The sequence below is a fragment of the Trachemys scripta genome, chromosome 1 (assembly GCF_013100865.1).
Source record: "Trachemys scripta elegans isolate TJP31775 chromosome 1, CAS_Tse_1.0, whole genome shotgun sequence".
Taxonomy (NCBI): Eukaryota; Metazoa; Chordata; order Testudines; family Emydidae; genus Trachemys; species Trachemys scripta.
Window position 1 is genome coordinate 37539007 of NC_048298.1, and position 20549 is coordinate 37559555.

The 20549-nt window shown below is 39.8% G+C and overlaps 1 protein-coding gene across 2 annotated transcripts in view; it reads right to left on the reverse strand.

Moving 5' to 3' along the window:
• Positions 1-3104: 3104 nt before the first annotated feature.
• MAPK12 (mitogen-activated protein kinase 12) overlaps positions 3105-20549 on the reverse strand; it is a 78793-nt gene continuing 61348 nt past the window's right edge. For both annotated transcript variants that reach the window (XM_034767709.1, XM_034767700.1), the window contains 6 exons: positions 17378-17492; positions 14825-14896; positions 8018-8097; positions 7004-7082; positions 5940-6113; positions 3105-3193 (listed from right to left, as the gene is read on the reverse strand). In XM_034767709.1, the coding sequence (XP_034623600.1) occupies positions 3123-3193; positions 5940-6113; positions 7004-7082; positions 8018-8097; positions 14825-14896; positions 17378-17492 (591 nt within the window). In that variant the 3' untranslated portion in view covers positions 3105-3122. The remainder of the gene's footprint in view (positions 3194-5939; positions 6114-7003; positions 7083-8017; positions 8098-14824; positions 14897-17377; positions 17493-20549) is intronic.

Below are 20549 nucleotides of genomic sequence, written 5' to 3' on the forward strand. Positions count from 1 at the left end.
GCCCTCCAGAACAAAAAGTCATGATGTTTCTGTAAAAACTGAGAATCCCTATGGAATAACCAGGTGGCAACACTACACTCAGTCACATTGTGTGGCTGATGTACAGTGCTGGACAGTGGAGTGGAGGAGATTAGAATCTATGGGCTTATTTCATTCCAAAATAAACAAAGCCACCATCTCATATTAAAATGGGATATATCTATAATATCGGGTTTCATACAATTTCTTGACAGCAAAAATATTTTACCCAAACATCTTTCATCAACAATACAACTGGTTTGTGTGTGTGTGTGTGTGAGGGGGAGGGCAGGGGGTCGAAGAGTGGGAAAACGAGACCACTATTATTAAAAAAACAGTTTATTTTTCACAATACATCTTGAGTACATGCAGATCATATTTACATTTCTCCTTAAGGCAAACAGAAATTGGGTTCTTATTGACCTGAGTTGCCTAGCACCAGTAGAAATAGCAAATAAAAACCTATGAAACTTAGCCTCCCCTTTGAATCAGCAGTTGTATCACACAAAGTATACTTTCCTCCACATTCACATTTCTTTTAATAAGCTATTCATACTAATGATCCCTATTGCTCTTCTCAGCAATTTTTCTTATCTTAAGCTCTTTGAGGATATATGATGCAGAGATATTACTTCCTGCTTATGTTAACTCTATGATCCCTGGTCATTTGACACTAGCTCACATAATAGTGCATCATCTCCTGTATCTTCCCTGGTACATTCAGAATTCTGTATATTTCATCAAGGTCTTCTTTTCAACATCTTTTTTTTCCTAGAAAGGGTTAAAAAAATAAGACAATCCTATATTCACTGATGTTTTAGAAAAATTAAAATTCTTTTGCTTATGTCTCATTGTGCCTGTCCACTTCTACATTTAGAAATCATGGTAAGTTGAGAGGCAAAAGTCCATCTCCAAGCCAATGCAGGAGATGTCGCATGATCCTAATAAGTGCTGAGCAGTAGAACTGGGCAACATTTTCCAAATCTCAATGAAATTAAAAAAAAAACAGACAGGAAAAACAGAATTGACATTTTTCACAAAACAGTCATCCTGAGATTTGACCAACTGTAGTGCAGGAAGAAATTTTTAAAATTTCCAAAAGTTTGGTGAAATTTAGAGTTTTGAGATGTATTTTAAAAATATAAAGCAACACAAACTGAAAAAAATGCATTGAAGTGTTTGTCCCATTTTTCCTGACTAGCTCTATCGAACACCCTTAACTGCCATTACCTTCCATGAGAGTTGAAGGTATTTTGCTCTCAGCACCTTGGTGGAAAAGGCCCAGAGTTTCCATATACAGACGGTCTCAGATATTAAAGGACCTGATCCTGTGCCCATTGAAGTAAATGGCAAAGCACTTATTTACTTTAGTAACATAGGACCAAGCTCAAGGTGAGAGCAAATGATAGGGGCAAAATGGAACATGACTCTCAACACGTGCGTTCCTTAGTGTCTTATGTGCTAAAAGGTTTTCCTTTGGGTTGCATTTATTCCCTCTTTTTATGCATGTTGTTTGTTTTTTTTAAAGGCTTATTTATGCATGCATAAAATTGCAGGGTTTTAGCTACCGTTTCCTCTCTCTATGTACCTCTTCTGGCTGCTAAAGTGTTCATCACAAATACTTCTCTGCTAGATATTGGTATTTATAGAGCTTTATATTAAACAATCATTAAAAACTGAGTTGATGAAGCCTTCCACTTTAAAATGTTTATTGAGTAAAAAAAAGTCAACTGAGCCATCTCTGGGTTCCTTTCCAGTTATTAGCTACTAAGATCAAATGTCTCTTTCCACAGATGTTCCACTTGGCACTGACGCAAAGCAGCACATTGTAGTGGGAGTAACCCTTATGCAAGGATTCAATTTTTAAAGAGATGAGCTTTAACCATAAAAACACATACAAAGGTTTGTCAATTTCCATTTCCTGCTCCCCTGAGATTATTATGAACTAAGCAGCTAGGAAAGTGCAAGAGATGAACACAGCTGAAGAACCCATAGAAGCTTCTAACCAATATCCCAGAGTAACTCATCAGGTAGATGTCTCCTGTGGATATTGTACCTTCTGTCAAGGGATTATTTTTCACAAGAGAATGAGATAATGAGATTTAAAAATAATTAGTTCTGTACACCTAATACTGCCTATGTATAATATGAACAAAATATCTAGCTGCAGGACAGAAGAAGAATAAAAATATTATTATCCCCATCCCTATTGTCATGAAGTGACATTTTGCATGTAGCTTTATTTCTAACTCACATTGGCACACTGATCCCACCCCTCCCGATCACTATGTACATTTTCAATCACCACATCAAAACTATGAAGAAATTACAGAGCTTATAGAATGTTATAAATCCTCACAATTTTCCCCTGGAAATCAGGACCCTCTACTCCACTATATAAAATGAGAGCAAGTTATTCAGAAGAGGAAGAAAATACTGTATTATTTAAAATCAGGACCACTTGCAGCTCTACTCAGTCCCCTGCTAAACCTCTTATAGCCATGGGTGTCCCTGACTGCCACTGCTGCCTCTTGTACACATCTCTCAGAGTAGGTTTGTTGAGCCTATCCAGCAACATTTTCATTCCCTCACAATCTGCAGATCATCCACAAATTGGCTTCTGCAGGAAGGAAAGAACCAAGAGGGAAGCTAGCAAACTCCCTCTGAGGCCTTCTGGGCTTGGCTCCTGGGGCTCATACTCCCCTCCATTCATGTAGGAAGAGGGAAACACTTGTCCATTAGCCTCAGATTGCTTAAGGTGTTAACTATTACTCTATTACCCTGTGACTCGAACTAGCAATACCTGGTCTAAAAACACATTCATGAAAACCCTGGTATTTTGAGGAGTATTTTGATTAAATGAAACCACAAATTTGCACAAAAAGATGAGAAAATTTGGATAGAGGTAAGTTTCCAGGCAGTCTTGAAATGCTACTTCCAAAGGCACTAGCTTCCTGGTTAGAGTAAAAACACCATTATTCCTTACAATACAGATATAACAGATTACATCCAGTTTATTTATAAAAAGGTTTGTACAACTGACTTATCACAAGCATTTACACCCTTCCTGCTTCTTTTGATTTTTGAAGAGATGGTTCATACGGTTACACTGCTGTTTCCTTTGACTCAGGCAGGGGAGATGGCTTGAAGTTTATTACCTCTTTATAGGTAATGCCTGAAAAACAACAGTAAGAGAAAGCATTGCTAGTATGTTCATAAAAGGAGCCTCATAGACAGTAGTCGGTAGCCAATCCCAAAATGGCTGGAACGTTGTCTATTTGGGAATGAGACACAGATGAGGGAAAGAAAACATACCAAGAGGTAGGGTTCAAGTTTTCAAAAGTGGATGCCTAAAATTAGGCATCTAAATAAGTGACCTGATTGTCAGTGTTGCACCTACAACTGGCATTATCGTCAATAGCTGCTGTCATGCACAGCAAATCTGAAAATCAGGCCCTCTCGCTTAGGGGCCTAAATATGGGCACTGAAAGTTAAGTGCCAAAGTTTGAGAATCAGGACCAAAACTGAGCCTCCAAATCTCATCAGAAAGAGATGGTCTCTCAGCCTCTATTAGCAATAGGCAGCATGACTACCTTAGGACTACAGCTGGTTGTCAGTCTCACAGCAGGAGAACATGCTGTGAAAGGCTCCTAATAAAAGGGTAAACCAAAGAAGAATTCAATCATGGACAGGCAGGCAGGAAGCTGTTAGAGAAAAGGGAGCTGAATCCCCACTTTTATGACTGCCAGATATCTGGGTGAAGGCAGCCTTAGATTTCCAGAACTGAGCCTGGTATGTATAGGAGCCACTGATGTCTCTGTCTTGTTTTGTTATGAGACATTCACATGCTAAGTATCCAGTTCCCCTGTGGAGGGACATCAGTTGCTTCCTTTGCTTGAAGTTTATTTTTAATTCATCATAGTCTGTAAATCTAGTTACCACAACTTCCTAGTTCCTGTGAGCACAGAAATGCTGCAAGAACATCATCTCTGATGACATTTTAGTATTTCTCATACTGGCCAATGCTAGAAAGTAAGGATGTGAGGAAATGAAAGAAAAGCATGAATCTCAGAAACAGCCTGGTTTGCATGATGTGGTGAGGACTAGTAACTTCCTTTTTAGTTTTTTTTTTAACGGAAAGTTAAATTAACTCAACATTTATATTTATTTAAAAGTCAGCAGTCTCAGGTTTTGTAGATTGTAAAGGGTAGCCCTGGTCATTTTAGGAAATTTAAGGGAATTTGGTTTTAATTTGAGTGACACCAAACAAAGCAGTTAGAAATGGGAGATTAGAAAGAGGACAGCCAGCAGACCCAGCAGCAGAGGGGAAAGAGTAGGTGGAAAAATCAGCAACATTAAAAAAAATATTCATGTTAAAAAAATAAAAAAAAGTATATAAGTAACCAATAATCAGCACAATCTCTCCTGTGTATAGAGGCATATCACTCAAATGCATTAATTATGCAACCGCATAACCTGCTTTATATGAAGATGTATCCACTCATGGGACACCTAAGCACAATCAGTAGCTCACTAGGTTTAGGAGAAGTATTCTCCTGCTCCATTGACAGTAAGCAATAATACACAGCGTAAGAATTCAGAAATGCCTCCTTTCTGTTCGGTTCAAGGTATCTTTCAGCAGAAAACCAGGAGATCAAAGTACAACTTGCTACTTCCTCTTCCCCTCTATTTTCAACATTTATTATGCTAAGGTAATAACTATGACCTGCACTCAGTCACTGGAGCCAACAGCACACTGAATACTAGTCTTATGTTCCCTTGCACAGGCTCATAACTGTGGTTTGTTGCCAACCTTTGGGAGGCACATGCAGATGGGAGGGTGTTGATAGCTTTGCTGAGGTCTGTTTTAGGAAAGGCAGATTTGTAACGATCCATCATCACTGCTCCCATCCCTGTGATGTATGAATCAGGGAAATGAAAAAAGAAAACCCAGAACAAAAAGTGAACCCAAATCAATAACTGACTCCCACTCTTCTTTCTTTCCCTCAGAAAAGAGGAAATTATCATTTAAGTTTATTCTATACATAGCAATAAAACCTTGTAATAGTGTTCTACAAACAGTATAAATCTAATTATTTTCCACTTTCAAGACACCTCTGGACAGTGAGAATGTTTGATAAAAACCCAGAATGATCCATAAAGATCAGAGGCCACTCTAGATCTACCAAAAAGCAACAGAGGGTCCTGTGGCACCTTTGAGACTAACAGAAGTATAGGGAGCATAAGCTTTCGTGGGTAAGAACCTCACTTCTTCAGATGCAAGTCACAGGCATCTGAAGAAGTGAGATTCTTACCCACGAAAGCTTATGCTCCCTATACTTATGTTAGTCTCAAAGGTGCCACAGGACCCTCAGTTGCTTTTTACAGATTCAGACTAACATGGCTACCCCTCTGATTCTAGATATACCAGCCAGCTTTGTTTAACCTCACTGCTAAGCAAGACTGTCCCCAAAAGTAATTTTTTATTTCCATTCATAGTATAAATAGCTGCACTGTAAAGAAAATCTCTGGTCATCTAAAGGCATTTCCCATATGGGTCAGGGAAGGCTTGTTAGAACCTTAGCTAACCTTGGGGGACCGAGAAAGGTGAATTGAAAGAGCTCAGGAAGAGGAAATTTGGTGGGGAATGGGGAAAGGGAGGGAGGGAGGAAAACAGATAAAGCATGGGGGGTTTGGGAGGAGCAGAGGAGGTGCTCTGGAGAAAGATGGAACTAGCAGAGGGGCAACCTTAGGAGGAAGTACAAGGTGAGATGGGGCACTGACTCATTTTATGTTTCTAGACCCCATTGGTGCCTATTTTCTGCCAAGACCAAAAAAAGTCATTTGTAAAGAGAGAACAGTGTTTTTACTTCTCAGCTAGCCCTTCTTAGTCCCTTTTAACCCCACTATAATGAACTTACGCTTCCACTCATCCAGTGGCAAATCCATATTGTCAAATGTGTCATCATATTTCTCTGCCTCAGTTTCCTCTTCAGGATCATGAATTGGTTCAAAATAAGGATGTGCTAAAGCTTCTACTGCCGTTATCCTCTTCTCTGCATCTAACACCAGCATCTTCTCCAAAAGGTTTACAGCTGTTCAACACAAGCCAAACACGACATTCAAATATTGCCACTGAATCCAACTTGGATTTTAAGCTGTTGTACCATTGTTGTTTTTTAGAATTACAGATGATTACAAAGATGAGTTATTTAATTTCATAGACATATGCTGTTTTAAGAAAAAAATAAAGATACAAAAAGTGTTTTGCTGCTGTCAAGTCATATTATTGTGATATTCAATACAAAAACCACTTCATTATGAGCCAATCCACATGTTCAGTACACTTTCAATCCACTAGTGCAGTCAGACAGCCATGTGTATATCTATAGCACCGATTTTCTCAGCTATGCAACCACAGTGAACTCCATGGTAATCTTTACATGCATTTCAGTGGGATTTGGATCAGGCCCTGTGTGAGTTTACTGAAAAATTCAAAATGTACCGTGCTTACTCAGTATGTTATCTTGAGAACTACCAAATCAAAACCAATTTTCTCTGGAACCTGAGATACTTCTCACTGAGGACTATTTTCATGACAAATTTCAGTTTTCAACCCCTATCTGTTTGTCTTGTACAATCATTCAGAATAGGGCTTTAAGAATAATTTTTTTAAAATAGGAAAATTATATTATCTATATTTGATTTCTTGCTACTCAGAGACCCTGATCCAGCAAAACATTTAAGCATTGGCTGGATCAGGGCCAACAGCATAAGCTACTTTTGGTTAACTTTTTAAGTCCTGCTTATCCAAGGACTAGTGTTGGAAAAGTTCAGTCCTTAAGATTAAAGATATGAGCAATGGAAAACAAGGGGTTAGAATCCAACCTTAATTACCATAATGCAACCTTAATTATAGCACCAGCTGCTGTGCCTGCTGTAGCACACCACCACAAATGGTAGAAATCCAGACATATTTTCTTACCCAAAGGATTTGCATACTTCAAGATGGCTGCAAAGTCTTTTTTCTGCACTTTTGGGAGGCTTTTGATATAATTTTTTGCCTTAAAAGAAACATGAACATTGGTTAGAACAGTTCTTCCTTTTTAAGTGATAAAATTTAGCAATATGCTTGCTAGGTGAATTTTCATGATTTTTGTGAGAGCATGCTATGCATATGAACACCTTGTTTGCAAGTTTTAAGAAAAAGGAGAGAAACAATGCCTAAGGTTGATCCTTAGTACTGTTTATTACAGCCTGAATATTACTGTATTTAGTTTGGGAAATGTACCTGCATCATTCAACAGAGTTATAATTATTTTTTCCCCACTGTGGGTTGATACAAGTTTCTAGAAAAGTAGGTCCTTCTTTTTAAGATGTATTCAATGAGTATTTAAAATTTACAGGTATTTTAAGGAACGTTAATGTGCATTTAACAGGGTTTAAACTCTCTAGAGAAGTGTGCACATGGGACCAGGGAAGGCAATGTTAAAAACACAAGAACAAATGTGCTCTCAATAAAAGTAGTAGCCATTCAGCTAGAGCTGTTGATGTGCCACATATGTAAGAAACTTTAAGCACTTAGGTGGACATATTTCCAAGTGACCATTAATTTTTAACACTTCAGTTTTGGGTGACCACCTTCAGATAGGACTCAATTTTCATACATGTTGAGCACCTGCAGCTCTCATTGACCTCAGCTGAAATTGTAGGTGCTCAAGACTTCTAAAAAAAAATCAGACTCCGGAATCTCAGGTTGGGTATCCATAATTAATGAACACTTTTGAAAACGTAGGCCATTACCTTATTAAAATGTACTTAATTTAAAACTATTTGATAATTGTGTTTGACTAAATAAACCAAATCAATAAGATTTCCAGAAAATTCTTGAATATTTTTATGATGAGATTCAGAGAACAGCTTTCCATTAAATTTTCTTGCATTTGAAACTAGAACAAGCAGCATATTAGCAGAATACTGTACCAAGCAGTATACTCACATCTTGACTCTGTAGTTTCTGAACAAAATCTTGAGTTGGTGTGCCTGTTACCTTCATTATTTCTGTGAGCTGGTCCAGATCTGAATACCAGATGTCAGGAATCAAGTCTTTGTACAGTGACAAAATTAAAAGCCCTAGAAAAATTATGCAATTTCCTTGCCAAGGGAGATCAAAGCGGAACACACAACATAAAGGTGAAATGAGAAACTTTACATTTGTGCAGCTCAAGGTTCTGTGTTTCTTTTGCAAAAGTTAAGGACACTGAAACACCTAAAGTCAAGTATATTCCAACTTTATGGGCCAGATAATGTCCTTCCCCTTGGGTAGTTTATACTTGTGAAGTGTGTAATGGATCGTGTGATTGGCACTAGGGTTAGCCCAGTTAGCCAGGGTGTTTTGGAGTAAAACCCTGTAGGCCTTCATGGCTACCATAGCGGCCTGGAAAGCAAAGCTCACCACCATATTTTGTCCTACAGGGCAATCCCCTACTTTTCCTGTTTCCACCATCCCACCATGCCATGGGGAGGAGAGGTTGGACTTCCAGGAGACATATACTCCAAAAATAAACCTGCAGCCAGCAAGTCCTTCAGTTGTCTTGGTTTACCTTGCCACTGGAAATGGTCTTGTTGACTAAAAGTGTGTGCAAGTTGGTGCGCAACTACTCGTTCACTTTAAACAAATTCTCATACATCCTTCAACAGTCTAACAAGTCCTGCGGTTATGGGAGAATGGGGAAAGTGACAGGTGATGGACATTACTGGGACTCATAGTCATGAATCTGAATGCAGGCAGGTCAAGACTTTGGTCACTCTGCATTGACCTGAAGTGATACTGTAGTCCAACAGCATCTTGATTGACTTGTCTCCTCTATTCAGGGACAGCACAGCCGACCTCAATACAAGGAGAGGGGCTCAAAAAGGTGCCCTAATTGCTCATCTTGATCAGCCCTGACCAGCTTACCACGGCTGGAGGGTGGCCCATCATGTGGTCGAAATTCAAATACGCCTTGAAAAGTTCCTTTTTGTCTCAATGTTGTGACATGGAATGTCCGTACACTCCTTGACTGTCCAAACCAAACTGATCATCCTGTCAGGCAGACTGCTCTGGTTGCTCAACAGCCTAGAAGATAAGTATTGACACTGCAGCACTGAGCAAGATGCAACTTGCTGATGACGGTCAGTTGATTGAGGAGAGTGCTGGGTATACTTTCTTCTGGAAGGGATGCCCACAAAACAAGCCGTACAATGCAGGAATAAGCTTTGCAATCAGAAATAATCTTGTCTCTCGTTTGGAGAACATACCCACTGGCATAAATGATAGATTGATGAAGCTTCGACTGCCCAAAGAGGCCGATGTTATGCTTCACTGATTACTGCTTATGCACCAACAATGACTAATTCTGAAGGAGGAATTTTATTTTGAACTAAATTACCTGATCCGATTGGCTCCCTGTGAAGAAAAGTTGCTTGTTTTAGGCAACTTTAATGCTTGTATTGGCCTTGACGACTCTATGTGGCATGGTGTACTTGGCACACATGGCATCAACAAGATGAACAGCAATGGCCTACTTCTGCTAAGGACAGATGCTGTGCACCATCGAAATATTGAAAACACTATTTTCTGACTCCCCAACAAATATATAACAATCTGGATGCACCTTTGCGCAAGTCATTGGCATTTGATTGACTAGGTGCTGGTCCGACAATGGGACCTACAAGATGTGCGCATAACTTGGGTATTACATGGAGCTAATTGTTGTACTGACCACTATCTTGTTCCATCAAAGCTTTCCCTCACTATTTGGCCAAAAATGTGTAAAAAACCAACATTCAAACTTATAAATACTGCTTGACTGAATGATCTGTCAATTGCCGAACAATTTTCAACACAGCTAACTACTCTTTTAGAAACTCTTCCAATGATCAGTGATGACGTAACTGCCGAATGGGTATCCTTGCGTGACACAACTGATAACACTGTTGTGAATTGTGTTGGACATACGAAATGCCATCATGCAGACTGGTTTGATGAAAATGGTGATAAAATACTGAATCTCCTTGATGTCAGGTGACAAGTCCATGCTGTGCTCTTAGCTGACGCACTCTATGGGTTGAAATAGGCCAGACATAGGGCAGCCTGCAGTACGCTCCAATCCAAACTCTGCCACATGCAAAATATGTGGTTTGACCATAAAGCAGAGGAATCACACACCCTTGCTGATAAACATGACTCCAAAGGTTTCTATGAGGCAGTCAAAGCTGTGTATAGCCTATCCGATCTGTCTTGACACGATTACCAAATGCTGATGGTGAATCTTTCATCACAGATCGCACTGCCATCCACCAATGGTGGCATGAACATTTTAGTGAACTACTTATATTAATGGAGAGATCCCATCTCTTAGAACTGGAAGGGACCTTGAAAGGTCATCGAGTCCAGCCCCCTGCCTTCACTAGCAGGACCAAGTACTGATTTTGCCCCAGATCCCCAAGTGGTCCCCTCAAGGATTGAACTCACAACCCTGTGTTTAGCAGGCCAATGCTCAAACCACTGAGCTATCCCTCCCCCATTACTTACTTGTTCATCTACTGTTTCTGATGAGTCACTAAATCAGAGGTCTCAAACTCAAATGACCACGAGGGCCACATGAGGACTAGTGCATCGCATCACTGACACCCACCCCTTGCTGCCCCCAGTCCCGCCACCACTCCACCCCTTCCATGAGGCCCCACCCCTGCCCCACCTCTTCCCTGCCCCCATTCCAACCCCTTCCCCGAAGTCCTCACCCCAACTCTGCCCCCTCTCTGTCCCCAGGTGGTGCAGGAGGGGTGTGGGGTGTGATGGGGGCTCAGGGCAGGGAGTTGAGGTGCAGGAGGTGTGTAGGGTACGGCAGGGGGCTCAGGGCAGGGAATTGGTGTGTGGGGTGCAGCAGGGAGTTAGGGTGCGTGAGGGTGTGGGATGTGGCAGGGGCTCCAGACAGGGTTAGGGTGCAGGAGGGGTGCGGGGTGTGATGGGGGCTCAGGGCAGGGAGTTGAGGTACAGGAGGTGGGCAGCAGGGGGCTCTGGGCAGGGAATTGGGATGTGGGGTGCAGGAGGGGTGCGGGGTGCGGCAGGGGGCTCAGGGCAGGGAGTTGGGGTGCAGGAGAGGTGAGAGGTGGAGCAAGGAGTTGGGGTGCAGGATGTGGCAGGGGGCTCAGGACAGGGAGTTGGGGTGCAGGAGGGTGTGGGATGTGGCAGGGGGCTCCGGACAGGGGGTTGGGGTGTGGTGTGCGGGCTCCGGCCTGGCGCCGCTTACCTAGAGTGACTCCAGGGTGGCAGCACCTCACTGAAGAGAGAGGCTCAGGACTAGGGACACTAGGACCTGCCGGAAGCCGGCAGCCAGCAGAGCGAAGCGCATTCAACGGCAAAGTGGGTGCCGGGAGACACTCCGGGCGGGGGGGGAGCAGCGCACAGGGAGCTTAACAGGCACAGAAAATAACTCAGGGGGCGGGGGTGAGGGGAGTTTGGCGGCAACAGGAAGGAACGGGGGAGGAGGGGGTGAGGCGTGGGGAGCTCCACGGGCCGCAGGGAAGAACTCCGCGCCGTGTGTTTGAGACCCCTGCACTAAATAATGTCTAGAAACACCCCACATCTACTGCACTTGCCGATCCACTCACATGAGCCAAGGTGTTGAAGGCTGTTCAAGTAATGAAAATAATAAATTCCCTGGCCTCAATGTAATTCCAGCTGAGGTTTTCAAACACAGAGGAAATCTTCTCATTGACAAGCTCTTCGAATTTTTCTTACATGTCTGGCTTCAAGAAATTACACCACAACAACTGAAAGATGCCAACATTGTCACTATTTATAAGTGTAAAGGCTCAAACACCGACTGTGGTAACTACTGAGGTATCTCTTTGCTCTCTGTGGCCAGCAAGATTCTTGCATGGATCCTCTTGAACCACTCCTGACCCAAATCATCAACAACATGCTAGCTGAGTCACAGTGCAGCTTTCGTGCTCAGTGGAGCACTGCTGACATGATCTTCATCATGTGACTATTACAGGAAAAATGTCACAAACAGCACCAATCTTTATACATCTTACAAATTGCTTTGTTGCGACAGCTTGTCACTTTGGCCTCACCATCAGCTGAACGAAAACCAAGATTATACACTAGCCAGCTCCTCAACAACTTTACCAAGACCCATCAATAAGGTTGGAAAGTTTTATGCTGCAAGCTGTCAAACAGTTTACATATCTTGGCAGCATATTGAACAACGAAGCTATAGTCAACCATGAAGTGGATGTGCGAATTAAGAAAGCCAGCACTACATATGATCGCCTCTATCACCAAATCTGAAAGCAACATAGAATCTGTCTACAGACAAAAATCAAAGTCTATAATGCTGTTGTCCTCATGACATTGCTCTATGGGTGTGAAACATGGACCTGTTATTGACGACACATTAGAAAGCTTGACAATTTCCATTTGCAACACCTATGATGATTGCTGCACATGATATGGCAGGACTGAGTTTCCAACACGGAAGTCCTGGTGAAAGCTGGTTCGGTTGGCATCAAGGCTCATGTGATCCACACCCAATTGAGATAGGCTGGCCATGTAATTCAAATGCCTGAGACCCGTCTATCAAAACAAATATTATATTCTGAATTAAGCTTCAGCAATTGTTAGCATGATAGGCAGATGAAACAAAAACTGTGCAAAATGAACATTTCTTACTCATCCTTTGAGCAACTGGCGATTGATCATATTGCACGGTGCCAAATCATAAGGGCGGGTGGCCACAACTTTGAGAAGAATCATGGGAGCAGCTGGAAGCACAGTGCCAGTCACAGAAACAATGTGCAGCTCAATCAACACAATTAGGAAAATGGTTCTGTGGCCAGTGTGGTAAATGTTGTTCTTCCTGAATTGGTCTATGGAGTCACATGAAGACCCATTAGTACAAACTATGATTGTTGACATCATCCTCGAATCTGAGGTGACCAGCTGATTATCATCATAGGTAGCTTCCTGACTACAGCTGGTTGAAATTTTTTGAAAATTTGAAATTTTGACAAATATTCCATGAAATGTTATTGTAGCTTTTTAAAAGTCATTTTCCCTCCTTGCTCCATTCCAAACCCGGAGATTTCCTGAGACAACCTGGGTGGGATAAGGCAAGTAGTCCCTGACCTTATGTCTCCTAAGGAAGTATAGCTTACTCAGCACCAGCATTATCTTTTCTAGGGATTCCAGCAGGTTTCCAGGGGCCGATGCCATAGAAAGCAGCTCTTGTCTGGCGTTGCACCTCTTTGCCTATTGATTTTGCAGAGCTCCAAATGCATGAAGATCGAACATTCAAATGCCTGTAGAATCAGAGGGAGATGATGGATGAAACTGAAAAGCTTTTACAAATGATGTTAAAAAAATTATTTGATATCAAATTTGCAACAGAATTTATTTATGGAACTAAAACAAAAGAACTAAAAATTATATTTCTTGCTTTGCTTACCTGAAAAGGACTGGAATGAGATTGTGTTCTCCTTGCAACAGCTAACATAGGTTCACAGATTTTAAGGTCAGAAGGGACCATTATGATTAACTAGTCTGACTTCCTGCATAACATAGGCTGTAGAACTTCACCCAATACCTTCTGCAATATTCATCTCCTAAGATTATTAAAATACTGGTTTTCCCACTCCTGAATTTCTGGTGCAGCTTGAAATTGTGACTCACTTGTTTCCTTGTGTATGCATAAACGTTACGTAAGTATCCTCAAGGCCAGCACAGTGCCAGTAATAATACTGGTTAGTTAACTGCTGCCCTGAGGCCAGCAGGAAAAGATATTTTTGTATTTTGTTGTTAACAAGGGACACATACTTGAATCTAATTAATTTAAAAAAATGTGTTAAAAATAGTTTCAGGTACTGCAGCTTCCCTAGTTCCCTCATCTCATCTTTGTGGTTTTGCAATCTCCATTCTTCTCTTTTGAAGTGTTTTTCTCACATAATAAGGGGGAGAATAAGACACAAACAAGCGAAATAGAAACATACTAAAGCCCCAAAATCTTATGCTTAACTTTAAGCATGTATAGTAACTGCTGGCAGAACCCAGGCCTTAATGAATACATATCCAAGGGAAAGAGTGAAACTGGTTATACACAAGCCCTCTCAAATAAACAAAACAGAAAAAAATTAGACAATTTCCCCCTCTAATTCCTGTTCACCGATATTAATTTTAAGAGTTACTTGTAACAATAGAAGGTCAAAAATGTCTATACTGAAGTGGGATTTTTAATGTTTTTTAAGTTGATTTAAGTTTTAAGTTCTCAGCAATGAATGATACAACTCTATTTTAAATATGGAGAACCTTCCTAACCAGATCCTAACAATTCTGGATAAAATCTTGAGAAGTGTGTACCCCAAACCCAAGGCACATATGTAAACTGGGCTCTGTATATACCCGTAAGGTTGGGTGTTCACACAACACCAGGTTTGTGCGTGTACACTCCTGAACCGGGGTGCCTGTTATTGAAGATTTTGCATAGAACCTTCCACCTGAGAATCTGAGAGTGCTTTGTAACATTCAATGCTCATATCTCTGTAGTGAAGTAGCTCAGTAATATTAGTCCTAATTTACAGATGGGTAAACTAAGGCACAAACATCCAGTAATTTGCCCAAGATTTAAAAGCAGGTGGGGGGGAGGGAATTAATTGACCATTGTTTTAAATCTATATCCATTATGAAACCAACTTATTATGATACACAAATACTGACACACTTTTCATATCTTTTTGCCAAGAATTCATCATGAAAGGATACGATCATTTCCTTTGAACAGTGGCCTCCCTGTTATCATTTCTGCCATAATACAGCCCACTGACCAGATGTCAACTGAAATTATAAAAAAATAAAATAAAATAATCAGTAACATTAAATTGCCGAATTATATTTTTAAATCCCCTCACAAATGTATGGTTAAAATACAGTTTCAGTTATACTTTTTTAAAGAAGTGTATTAATATAGTTGATCCTTTATACGAAAATAAATGTCTACCAAAAGCAAGTTGCAATAAGGTAACTGGTGTTCATGACCAGGACACAGGGAGAGGGCAGCTCCTCCTTGCCTAGGGAGGTTGTGGAATCTCCATCTCTGGAGATATTTAAGAGTAGGTTAGATAAATGTCTATCAGGGATGGTCTAGACGGTATTTGGTCCTGCCATGCGGGCAGGGGACTGGACTCGATGACCTCTCGAGGTCCCTTCCAGTCCTAGAATCTATGAATCTATGAATATCAAGCTGATGCATACAGGAAGTAATTCTTCCAGTCATTTAGGAAGGGACTACAGCTACCGTCATGCTTCTTTAGTACCCCTTCTTTGCTGAATGGTTTGCCCTTCCAGTTGGAGTTAGGGTACAATCTGCAACATCCTGCAGAAGGATTACAGCATGTAGCAAGGGTAGCGCTCGCTACCACCTATGTCCAAACCCAGATTACCTTTTTCTCTGTCTACACTGGAGTTTAATTTCTGAAAATTGACAACAACAAAGGATTACCCACATTTTTTAACTGCAGGGAACTTGCTCTTAATTACAGTTTTACATTTTCACTAGGGTTGTCAAGTGATTAAAAAAAATTAATTGTGATTAATCACGCTATTAAACAATAATAGAATACAATTTATTTAAATATTTTTGGATGTTTTCTACATTTTCAAATATATTGATTTCAATTACACAGAATACAAAGTGTACAGTGCTCATTTTATATTTTTTATTACAAATATTTACACTGTAAAAAACAAGAGTATTTTTCAATTCACCTAATACAAGTACTGTAGTGCAATCTTTTTATCATGAAAGTTGAACTTACAAATGTAGAATGATGTACAAAAACCCCTGCATTCAAAAATAAAACAATGTAAAACTTTAGAGCCTACAAGTCCAATCAGTCCTACTTCTTGTTCAGCCAATCACTCAGACAAACAAGTTTGTTTACATTTGCAGAAGATAATGCTGCCTGCTTCTTCTTTACAATGTCACCTGAAAGTGAGAACAGACATTTGCATGGTACTGTTGTAGCCAGTGTCACAAGATATTTACATGCCAGATGCGCTAACAATTCATGTGCGCCTTGATGCTTCAACCACCATTCCAGAGGACATGCGTCCATGCTAATGACTGGTTCTGCTCGATAACGAGCCAAAGCAGTGCAGAGCGACACATATTCATTTTCATCCTCTGAGTCAGATGCCACCAGCAGGTTAATTTTCTTTTTTGGTGGTTTCGGTGCTGTAGTTTCTGCATCAGAATGTTGCTCTTTTAAGACTTCTGAAAGCATGCTCCACACTTAGCCCCTCACAGATTTTGGAAGGCACTTCAGATTCTTAAATCTTGGGCTGAGTGCTGTAGCTATCTTTAGAAATTTCACATTGGTATCTTGTTTACATTTTGACAAATTTGCAGTGAAAGCGTTTTAAAACTAACAACATGTACTGGGTCATCATCCCAGACTGCTATAACATGAAATAAATATATAGCAGAATGCAGAGCAGGAGACATACAATTCCCCTTCAAGGAATTCAGTCAGAATTTAATTAATGCATTATTTTTTGAACAAGCGTCATCAGCATGGAAGCATGTCCTCTGGAACGATGGCCAAAGCATGAAGAGGCATATGAATCTTTAGCATATATGGCACATAAATATCTTGTGACGCCAGCTACAACAGTGTCATGAGAATGCCTGTTCTCACTTTCAGGTGACATTGTAATTAAGAAGTGGGCAGCATTATCTCCTGTAAATGTAAAGAAACTTGTTTTTCTTTGCAATTGGCTGACCAGGAAGTAGGACTGAGTGTGGACTTGTAGGTTCTAAAGTTTTACATGGTTTTGTTTTTGAGTGCAGTTATGTAACAAAAAAACCCTACATTTGTAAGTTGCACTTTCATGATAAAGAGATTGCACTACAGTACTTGTATGAGGTAAATTGAAAAATACAATTTCTTTTATCATTTTTACAGTGCAAATATTTGTAATCAAAATAATATAAAGTGAGCACTATACACTTTGTATTCTGTGTTGTACTAGAAATCAATATATTTGAAAACATAGAAAAATATTTAATAATATTTAATAAATTTCAATTGGTATTCACAATTAATTTTTTTAATCATGATTCATTTTTTAGTTAATGTGTGAGTTAACTGCAATTAATCGACACCCCTAATTTTCACATATTCTCACCATCATTTTTCATTTCTCTCTGAGGAACAAAGATATGGTTATATATTACTTTATTCAATGCATACGTGGGAGCTGCTAAGACTATTCAGAGCAAGGATGTTGATCTTAGCACCCACACATACACATTACCTGTTTGAGTATAATGCATCCAATTAAGTATGACCTCCGGGGCTCTGTACCATCGAGTAACCACGTAGCCCGTCATTTCACTGTCCGTATGCCTTGCCAGCCCAAAATCCAGAATCTATATTGGAAGAACAAAATGAATGAAGAGACATTCCAACTGGAGACAATAGAAAAAGTGAACATTTCACATAGATGTTTTCTTGCTGCAATGTAAAATTTGGACAGAAATAGCATACAAGTTACGTTTCAGAATGCTTCTCTCCCATTTATGATACTTTAACAAAAATGGAGCTGCTGAGCTTTGTAACTGTACTGAAGGAAACAGTAAATTCTTTAATTAATTTTATTAAAATATTGGTCAAATATTTCATTCTACTAATAAAACTCCCTGTCCAAGGAATCGCCATCAAACCTTTCCAGGGTTATAATGAAGCTATCCACCTTAGGTACTTATATGGCCCCCATTCTTGTTGCAGCTGAGTGCCGCACAATCTTTAATGTATTCATTCTAACAGCACCTCTCTGAGGTAGGGAAGTATTAGTATCTCCATTCTACAGATGGGGAACAGAGGCAGAGAGAGACTTGTCCAAGGTCATAGGGCAGGGAATTGAACCTAAGTCTCCCAAGTCTCAGGCTACTGCTTTAACCAACCTTCCTCCCTCTTCCTCTTCTGAAGTGCCTTTTAAGGAGTTCAAGGCCCATAGGTGATACATTCAGAATTATAAAGTTATATATTATTAAACTTACTTATTCATTAAACTATTATTGCAGTCCCTTGGATATTTATCTATACAGCTAGCCATTTCCGGTGGCAACCACTTGAAAATACAAGTACAAGCCTGGATCAACTTCTACAAAATGGTCCAAATCAGAGGACTAGCAGCAGAGACCAGCTAAAGCAGGAGGCCAACAGTGAACAGACTCATAGTCAGCAATGAGAAATTACTAACCAGAAAAGTGAGCCTCTTGGATGAGGTGAATTAACAGATTTATGGCAAAAATGTACCCATCCACTGGCTTGTTGAAAAATAGAACTGAATGGACCATCTATGGCAGGGAAGATTTAAAAAACATAATACATGCTTGAATATGTAGATCTACTAATGAAATAACTGCTAAAATTTCCATGCTTACCAGACTGCATGGATACCTTATGGACAGAGATTTATAGTACAAACACTCATTGACGCTGCAAAAGGACCCGGTATTTGTAACATGCTGACTATAATTCAACCATTTTAAATACTTCACTATTCAATAAAATAGTATCATCACTCTCCTGGCACTAATGAAAAAGGAAAGTTATATTAGGCTGTTATTCATGGATGCAGAATGTAAAATGTAAATATTATGGCTTTATTCTCACTGCATCACTTTAACATAATTTCCATATTTCATATCAGCTGAGGTGTCAACTGCATTTAAAACAGAAATGGGATGCAAAGCCGAAAGAGAAATCTGCTATGTTTACCAATAATTTCCACTTTGCTCAATGGCACTTAATCCCTATTTTGTACTACATCACCCATAAACTTTCTCATTTAAATACTGGACACAAGGCAAATAAATATCTTCATAAACAGGATAGCAAGATATACTTTTAAATGAAGCATCCAGACATCCTTTACGGTGTTCTGAACTAGGTCTTCACAAGACACCAAAGAAAAGAAATGCAACACTTCGATGCTTTTCTATGGTCTGCATCATTTACATAACATTTATTATTACTTATACAGGTTTTTTGATTTGCCAGACTAAGATTTGTGGTTTCATTGAGCGCTAGAAACAGTTGCAATATATTGCAAATCCTGGTGTATTTATTTAGTAAAGGTAGCTAAGAATTACAAAAATAGTTAGTACATATGTTATGCATAGGGTTGGGCAAAATGTTTCACACGTCTTTTTTTTGAGGGGTGGGCAAAAAATGCAGATACAGCAACACAGAAATATTACACACTTTTTTTTTACTGTTTTGCCAAAATGTTCTAGTAAGAAAAAACAGCTTAACCCCGCCCCCCTCCAAAAACCATTTTGTTTTGACATTTTTAAGTGGAATGTTTCAATTTTTCACTTTGAAATAACCTTTTGTTTCAGAATTTTTGTTAATTTTATTAAAACATTTAAAAAAAATTAAAATTGTCAAAATCTAAAAAAACCCAAAAACACTTTGCTTAACCTGAAATATCCCCCTCCTACTTTTCAATTCACTGAAAAAGTTAAAAAAATTGGTTTTGGTTCAACCCAAAATGGAATTAAAAAAAAATGTTTTGGAATTGTCAGCAAACAAAAAAATCCATTCTTTGCCCAGCTCAGGGCTGGCTCTAGGTTTTTTGTTGCCCCAAGCAAAAAAAATTTTGGCTGCCCTCTCCCGCCCCCACTGCACCCTCCTGCCGCCCCAGCCCTGGGTCACTGGTAACTTGCTCCCAGGGCGGGTCATTCAGCAGGAATTTTGGATGTGCACAGAACACAGACAGGATTGGTTCCTATATGGTTACAGAACTGCAGTAAAGGGGAACAATTTTCAGCTTGTGTGATTGAAGGCTATCTAGATGCATATTATAAGACTGTCCTACATAAAAGAGGAAAAGTTGAAGTGCCTTTATTATTCTTTTGTTCCATTCTTTGTTTCTACGGGGAATTTGCCAATGTAATATCACTGTCTTCCTTTTAAACAAATAAAACTAAAACTTAATAATAAATAATAATAATTAAAAAAAAGCAATGGCTGTTGAAAATAGCAATTCCAGTCCTAATAACCACTGGGAAGCATTTCTTGCTCAATTTATTCTACTTTTTCCTACAGCAAGTTACAGTGGATCAGTATATTTGATTTGGGAGAAATGAAGTAACAGCTGCCCAAATTGAGCTTGAGCACTCCTGAATTTTGAGGGTGTTCAAATCTGGAAGGCAGGTGCTGGATTCCCTTTTTGAATATTAGCTAAATCTGGAAAAGAAAAGTCAATTTCTGCTTCCATGGCTCAGAAATGTAAATCCTCCTACGTGCCTGGTACTGTATCTAAAGCTGCCCAGTCTAGTAGAGCCTCCTCTCCCTTACTTTTCATTTTAAATTCTAGTGGGATCCACATACCTGACTTGCTAGGCTTCAGATAGAGAGGTGCAATGTCTATTTAGTCCACCCAATTCTTTCTTTGGGGGAGAGCCCAGGGCTGGGGC